This window comes from Phalaenopsis equestris, unplaced genomic scaffold (genome assembly GCF_001263595.1).
Source record: "Phalaenopsis equestris unplaced genomic scaffold, ASM126359v1 Scaffold000552, whole genome shotgun sequence".
Lineage (NCBI taxonomy): Eukaryota > Viridiplantae > Streptophyta > Magnoliopsida > Asparagales > Orchidaceae > Phalaenopsis > Phalaenopsis equestris.
In genome coordinates, this window is record NW_018164992.1 from 1,361,986 (window position 1) to 1,370,720 (window position 8,735).

Here is an 8,735-nt window from a genome sequence, read left to right on the forward strand (position 1 = left end):
CCTCCCCCCGGCGGGAAGTATCCTTGTTACATTTTGGTATCTCCTCTTGAAGAACCCCGCATAAATCTCATTAACTTAGATAGAGATTTTCTAAGATGAGGAACAATCCTTACCACAGAGCACTTTGTTGACATCCATCCTCTCACCAAAAAATCAGTGACACTTTCATCTCTATCCAATCATTCCCTGAGTACCTTCGTGCCTTGAACTCCGCTCTCATAGATACCCACTTAACCCAGTCTCCATTAACTCGAGCATCAGTGGAGCTTTGACAGGATCACAGACAATGATCACTATGCAGGAGTTAGATGCCCTCAGCAAGCTATCATGCCTTTTGGAGGTTTCTCAATTCATGAATCTGAACTCTGAACTGACAGTCAACCCCATCTCCTCAGGTAGAACATCCAGGACAAAACTGGTTGGCTGAAAAGAATTGAACCTCATAATTACAAGAGAAGACAAAGCACCTGACAGAGGATTGCTTTCATCGTAAACATCTAGAAGTAAGACGGTAATACAAACCAGATGAAATACCACCTTGATATCAGTAATGAAATACTGAAATGGAAATTAGAAACATAAAAATAAAGGTATATGAACATTTCTAGAAAGGCACATTTTAAGCTGAGAAGCTCAGCAAGCTTCTTCATAGAGATCTGCGAGGACGTGCCTATGAGGGAAAGTGAGCCACATGCGTTAAATGGAAAACAGCCTATTCATTCTATAAATTCAATGGCTTGAAGTGTGCTTATCTTTTCAGTGATGTAAGAATAGAAGTCTTTATGAGAAAAAATCATTTAAAAAAACGTTACGAATCATTAAATAGCAAAATAAAAACGGCTAACAGAAAAGACAGTTAAAGTTGAAAATTACATCTTCTATTATGGCTTATGATAGATAATGCACGGTAGTACCTTGCTAACTTCAGTATTGATTACTATCACATGTAAAGCACATAAAATAAAACCAGGGTGATATCTGCGCAATGAACAAAACTATAGTGTGCAAAAAGAGAGAAAAAAAATAGGTTGTACTTACAAATTTTTTGGCAATTGCTTGAAGATCAATTCTAGGAACAAGCTTAATGGTCACCCTTTTCTTTGAATCATTCACAAATATGACCTATTGAAGTAGAAATAATATATCAGAAATTGCACAGAAAAGCAAGTGAAGATGAAAAATGAAAGGGAGGTTAAAACAAATCAATTTACTGAGTTCCACTACTCTGCTACCTCTGCAAGATCACCCTTGTACTTCCCATTCTTCAGTCGAACCCACATACCCTTGGATATTCCACTTGATTTCTTTTGAATAGAAAGTAAGTTAGGGGTTTCATTCCTTGGGACAAGTTCTATTCTACTTGGGTACAGAAAGCACAACCCGTTGCATGCCTGAAATGAAAAACTATCGCCTTACATGTTGTATACAAAATACAGGTTTAGATAATTTCATGTAACATAAACAGGGCACGATCATATTCATAAAAAAACAGAAGTAAAAGTTTGTTAATGCATATGTAAGTATTAATAATCAAAGATTACAAAAAAGCACAAGGCTAAGCAATTACTGTTAAGTCCTGTACATGGTGAAGATAAAATTTGGAAGACAAAGGGATGACAGTTCTGAATTTCTTCATAAGAAGAAAAATGAATGGAAAACCTTGACAATTGGACAGCTCATATGTAAACAATATTTTTAAATTAAAATACCAATTCATTACTAATGACATACAATAGAAATGTCTAAAAGAGATAAGGTCTCAAAATTAAAAGATTTTGAGATTTCTTCCGACCTCAGAAAAGGAAAATAAGATGTGTCATACCCCTCTCGTATAATTTATTGATAATGAGGACAAACAATAATCCTAATGCATCATATTAAGCAATGTGGCACTATTCTTCTTAACAAGCATGCTTCTTCGTGAGTATAATCTCCTTGAGATCATCATCATAATCACAATCACTATCACTACCCTCGTACTAAAATATGGGGTTCACCTTGTTGAATCCTGAAAATTGCTAAAATGCTAGTATCTTAATTCTTATGCTAATTCCAGTCAATGCCCTATTTTTAACCTTCCAAGTTTCTAAACCTGTTATTAGCATACAGAAAGTACAATGATAGCGTTCATGGATGCCTGAATATTATCAACAGGATACAACAAACTAAAAAGGGAAGAGATTTATAGTTTTTATTCTAAGGAAATGGAAACTCATATAACAAACTGCAATCCAAGGAAAATAAGCCATAAATACTAGCCAAAAGAAAAGGTATGAAACTCTGCTCTAGCAACAAACAATGTGGAGGTTCTTTTTTATTTTGGTAGTTTATGGAGTTAGCAGACAAGATTCATCATATGTACTAAAAAACCAAAGAATTAAAAAAATAGAAAAAAGTTTAAACATCGAAAAAGGGGCTATGTGGAGTTAGCAGACAAGATTCATGATTCGTACTATAATAAAACACAAGGAATAAAAAAATAGACACAAGTTTAAACATAGAAAGGGGGGCAGGAGGGGACGAGCCATTCTTGACAACTTGTCAACACACAAGATTTATCATACGTATTCAAATAAATAACATAGATTCAAAAATGGATACAAGTTCGAACATCAAATAGGAAGCAAACGTAAGAGCATGATCATATGTCAGTCTATAGATTTTATTTTTATGTGTTTCAGCCTTTTGCGCAGGGGCCACGTTAATCTTTTGGGGCATTCACATGCATACCACCAAATTCTTATGAATTTACATATCAAACACCTAAACTTTAATTTACACTTAAACCACCCAAAATTTTCCGATCACACTAAAAATGCCACCATTTTCACTTTTAAAAAGTAAAATACACCATTTCATGCATAAGTATGGTGACAAGTATGTAAAAATTGAAGTTCAGATGTTAGATATGTAAAGCATAAGAATGAATTGAGTGGTATGTATGTAATCTCCCTAATCCTTTCTGTAAATTCAAATTTTATAGGATGTCTCGAAAGAGACAAATACAATCCGCAATCAAAATCGGCATGCTTTTCCACAAAAATTAGGGCAAACATCACACCGAAAACATAACCCCTTGGCTTGCTTGTACTAAATTTGTCTCTGTAAGGTACTTGAGTGTCGCTCCCAGTCATGGCCCTTCTTGTCCCGTGTAGCCTCTATGGACTTCCACTATCTGAGCTTTTGGTATTGTTTGCTTGTAGCAATTTAATGCGACGCTCCGTCCGTATTTTTCCTATTAGCATTCTCCGGTTCTTGTCCTTCACCACCATTGTCTCCCTAAATCCCCACGGTCTCAAAAAGTCGAGTGTTGCCCGTATCTAGGGCTTTAGGCCCTTCATGAAATTTTCCTCCAATCCTGCTCAAAAGTCCCCCTCAACAGTCCCAACAATAGCTCAAATCTCTCCCTATAATCCATGAAGGTCCCCTTCAGATTCAAGACGTTAAATTACTCATATAGGTCTTCTTCCCGAATGACTAAAAAACAATCCTTAAATTCTTCCCACAAACGAATCGGGTATCTAGCATCCTTCCACTGAAACCATGCTAAGGCATTCCCTTACAAAGATAACATTGCCGCCATAAGTTTCTCCACCCCAATTAGCTCATTCAGTGCTAAGTATCGGTTTACATGATATATTCACCCATGTGCGTCTTCCCACTAAAAGATCAGTATCTTCAACTTCCTACCCTAGAATCACCAACCCAATTAGCCCATTCACTTCGTGATGGTGGATGTTTTTCTCCTCATATTCCTCACGTTCGATATCTTTCCCTTTGGATCTGACCACGAATTTTGTGATCAACCTTTGGTTAGGGTCTGCAAATTGAGTCATCGACGGAGTTTTAGATTGCATCTCAATGAGTCTCTTTACATCTTTTTAAGGCTCTCGAATCGGTTTTCTATTCGATTCTCTATGGAAAAAACAACTTCTATAATGATGAAGCTTTCTTCCATCACAAATCCGATTTCGCTCATCTCTTCCACTAATTTATTCTCCAAATCATCTAACTTCTTTGCCGCCATTAATTCCAGAAAACTTTTTGATCTCAAAGGCAAAATTTTGATTCCCTAAAATTCTATCATCTCTTCTTAGCTAGTTCTTATTGCAACTATACTGCAAATCAATATTCCCGAAGGACGTCAATCCTATCATAGGTAGCACCTATCCCGCCTGTATCGCAATATTTGGTCATACAAAGATGGATACTATAGTCGTGATCTCGTCTTAGGCTTCCCAGATAGTTGAATCGCCAAGGCAGTGCTTAATTAAGGCATTGTATGTCGCATTGCCTTCGATGCTTTCGAGCTGGCACTTTTTTTATTGTATTGCACAGATCCTTTACACGGGTTCGATCTCATCGTGGAAAAAGATGGGAGCTTTGGGGTCTCTGCTCGCCGTAATCCAAACAGCCTTCTCAAGAAACTTTAATCACAATTGTATCGTGATATGCAATTAGGAGATCGTAATCCCACATTGAGTCCTCGCTAGCTCTAACCACGTTGTATTGCAAGGCTTCAATTAGGAATGAGTTCGGTCACGAAGGCTTGTATGTCGAGATGTCATGGATGCTTCCCAGCTAGCTCTAATTGCGTCGAGCTAACATTTTATTGCGTTGCAATCCCGTCGCTCACGCCTTGGCGGCATCTCAAGCGATTCAGTTGTTCTTCCATAGTACATGCGTCTCTGTCATGAGTGATTCAATGGTTCTCCCCAAAATTGACAACCTTGATATCAATTTGATACGATGCACCGTCTAAATCGGCGAACTTTTCCACAAAAATTAAGGCAAACACAAATTTTATCTCCTGAACACCAAATCAAAGCAATCCAATACTAATAACTCACACGAATACAAAAAATAATTGTCTACAATTTGAAAAGTTGGTGATCTCTCCCAATTCTCACAATTCGAGCAAACCCTAAACCTACGATACAAAACTCAATCTCATGTATAAATCAAACCCTAAACATGATAAGTCTATTTATACCCAATAACAATAATAATAATAAACTAAATTGCCTTTAGGCATATAAAAGACCAAATCCCTTAGGCTAGGCACCGTCGTAACATGCATATATGTACGTCTATAGACTGCATGCACACTTTTCTGATGTTGACATCTTCATATAAACATATGCTCAAGTTAAAAATATTTTATAAATGCTTATTTTCCAAAAGTTACCTGATGACAACGTACTTATTTTACAGCACTATTGTAATGCCATAATTTGTCCAAAGGATACATATGTGATTTTGTTTTCCGCCTAGAACTGGACCAATCATTCAAAGGCAATCAAACCGGCCCGCAGCAAAAGGAAGCGGGCCGATTCTTTTCACGCGAAGCAGCCAGGCTGCGATTCCTTCATGCGAAGCAACTGAGCAGCAATTCACCGCAGCAGAGGAAAGCCAGGCACAGGTGGGCTCCATGAGGGGCTTAATCACATACTCAATGAGAAGAAATTAAGGGAGTTTGGAGAAAAAATTGGAAAGAAAAATTTTTGAAGGCTGTGAGAGGATTCTACTAAGGGGAATAACCTAGGGTTTGCATGATTCAGGCATATTTTGTTGTGGCTATTGATCTTTCTTTCTTCTTATGGTGTTCCTAGCGATGTCTAGAGTGTGGGAGAGATGATCTACCTCTCGAATAGTAGATCAACATTGTATATTGTTTGTTTTCCTTTGATTTTCGTAAGAGCAGCCTCTGTTTGTGTTTCATCCACCTTTCTATCACCGTTTCGTTGTGGTTTGTTCACTGATTTTGGTGCCGAGGTGTATCAGATTTGCAGACATTACAATGAGTTTAAAACGAAGTACTTTATTTTGAAGCAGTAGAACTTTTAGGTGCAAAAGAGGTTATCATGTTGATCACTAAAAGAAAGTTAATGTCAAAATACTGCATGGCATTCGCATGGTCAAATTGTTATCAAAAGAAACAAAGCAGAATATGACAGTAGCTTTAAAGCTTATTTCAGATAATTGTTTGAAATTTATTTCAAGTAACTGCATTAAAGCTGATAATGATGCCTCCTCCAATGATCATCATACTATGGTACATCAGCTGCTTATTGTGGACCATGAAAAAAAGCAAGCAATAAAATGCTGTCAACAATAAGCAAGCAAAGCATAAAAGATAAGTGATGTCAAATCCCATTTGACATCACTTTTATTTTATGTTTTTCGTTTTATTAAAACACATTTGGTTAATATAATTTTTATATGTATTTAATTTTTGTTTTTAAGAATATATCAACTTACTTTTAAAAATACTCAGAACAAATAAAATATGTTTTGAGTGTTTTTAAAAACAACTACCACAATTAATCATACTTTAAATCAAAACTAAACATAAATAAAAACAAAATAAAAGCAAAATAAAAACAAAAATAGCGTAACGGAAAACGCCTTATTATTCAATTTAAAGAGTATGATACATATTTATATACACTCATATATCTATATAAATTAGGAATGTTTCTGATGTAGAAAAGATTATGTAATTAGAACTCATTTAATTAAATTTTCTAATTTTAATATTCTTAATTTACATTCTTCCTAATACACATAGATTAGAGTTAATACTTTCCATAACACTCCCCCTCAAGTTGGAGCATAGATAATTATCATCCCTAGATTTTTACAAATAAATATCCATGCTCTAGTTCCATAATTCCATTAAAAGCATTTGTAAAGATGTCCTCTAGTTGTTCTCCAGTTTTTACACAGAGTTGTAAAAATCAAATTTTGTTGAATCTTTTCACAAACACAATGACAATTTATCTTAACACGCTTAGTTTGTTCATGGGAGACAGAGTTTGAAGCAAACAATGAATTGTAGCTTGGTTATCACACCACAACTTTGCTAGAATTGCCATTTCAAAACTCATTTTGGTCCGGAACTGGGAGACCCACATCAATTTTCTCGAAGCATCTGACATTGCTCGATACTCGAATTTTGCACTGGATTGCGACACTACATTTTGCTTCATACTCTTCCATGAGACCAAATTACCACCAACAAAAACACAATATCCAACATTTTTTCTTCAATCAAACATGAAATTTGCCCAATCTGCATCAGAAAATATTCAATATTTATATGCCCGTGAGTCTGACATGGAATCCCTTTTCCAGGAGCTCATTTGAAGTAATATAATATATCCAAAACTAACTAATGGTGGACTGGTGGGGAAGTGCTAATTGAATACAAAATGTAAGAGCGAGTCCCTGTGACGTACTTTGATTTTCCAACTGATTTTCTATATCATTGAGAATAGTTAAAAAGTTCTCTATACTTGGTAGATTGTTGATTGTAAAACATCAGAGTAATGCATGATTTGACCCTTAACTATCCCTATTTCTGCTAACAAATGCAACACATACTTCTGTTGAGATAGAAAAATACAATTTTGCTCCATAATACCTCAATCTCCAAGTAGCACTTCAAAGCACCCAAATCTTTAGTGTTAAACTATTTTTAATAGATGGTTTCAATGATAAGATTTCATTTGAATCGCTTCCAACAATAATAATATCATCAACATATACCACCCAAAAACTGTTCCTAGAAACAAATTTCTTGTAGAATATAGTGTGATTTTCTGCATCCCAAACTCTTCTACTACCTGACAAAATCTTCCAAACCATGCCCGGGAGCTTTGTTTCAGTCCATATAGTGACTTTTGAAGACAACATAATTTCTCAGACTCCCATTGTGCACAGACCCAAGAGATTGCTCCATGTATACCTCTTTTAAAAGATCACCATGCAAAAATGTATTCTTTAAATCAAGCTGATGTAAGAGTCAATTATTCATTGCAATAAAGGTTATGAAGAGTAGAATCAAAGTCAACTTAGCTACCGGAAAGAATGTATTCAAGTAGTCAATCCCATACTTTGGGCTAACCTTTAACAATCAATCGAGCTTTGAGACGAGCAACAAATTCATAAGACTGAAACTTAAAAGCAAAGACCTATTTACAACCAACAACTTTCTTGCCAAAGAGTAATAAAACTAGTTCTAAAGTTTCATTTTAAATTAAGGCATTCATTTCATCAAACGTTGCTACCCACTTCCCACAATGGGATTGAGCTTAAATGAGTAAGTTGTAGATGATAACTGATCATAGTTAACATAAGAGAAAATGGGATGGATGCATTGACATTTACTCTTTGAAGAGAATTAGATAACTCAAGGTCACTAGTATGATACCCCGGTTCTTTCCCCGAAGAAGTTGAAGAGAGGAAGTCCAAGAGAAGAGGAAGCGAAGAGTTGAAAAGAGGAAAATGAAGCGAGAAGCCGAGAAAACGAAAGGATATTTTCGCTCTATAAAGAGTTGCAATCCGATCGACTTACTTGTAGAGCGGCGCGTGCAAAGGAGAGGAGGACGTGCGTCTAAGGCAAGAGTAAAAGTGAGGGCAGGTACCTTGTGAAAGAAGAAGCTGACCAACTCAAGTTGCAGCATAAGACATCTTTGCCACTGTAGGGGAGAAGCTATAAGTACAACCTATGCTCGGTGAAACCCGAGCCCTAAGCCGAAGGAGGAGGATGAGGCAACGTCGTATGCATGTTGAGCCGCAATTAAAGTAGCAAAGAAAGAAGGGAGCCCTTGTGCATATAAATTGGATCCCATGTCCAGAGTGGAAAGATGAGTTTCTTGCATGGATTAGGGCTCGACTGAGATTAAAGTTAAATTTAAATAATTTTAAATTGAATTAATAAGAATATATAT

At 36.1% G+C, this 8,735-nt stretch overlaps 1 protein-coding gene across 1 annotated transcript in view; it reads right to left on the minus strand.

Annotated features, from left to right (window-relative positions):
* Nucleotides 1–8,735, minus strand: part of LOC110029264 (protein RNA-directed DNA methylation 3) — a 47,615-nt gene that overhangs the window by 21,566 nt on the left and 17,314 nt on the right. Inside the window, exons 4-5 of the mRNA XM_020731481.1 lie at nt 1,233–1,391; nt 1,039–1,122 (exon numbers count right to left, since the gene is read on the minus strand). Of these exons, the coding sequence (XP_020587140.1) occupies nt 1,039–1,122; nt 1,233–1,391 (243 nt within the window). The remainder of the gene's footprint in view (nt 1–1,038; nt 1,123–1,232; nt 1,392–8,735) is intronic.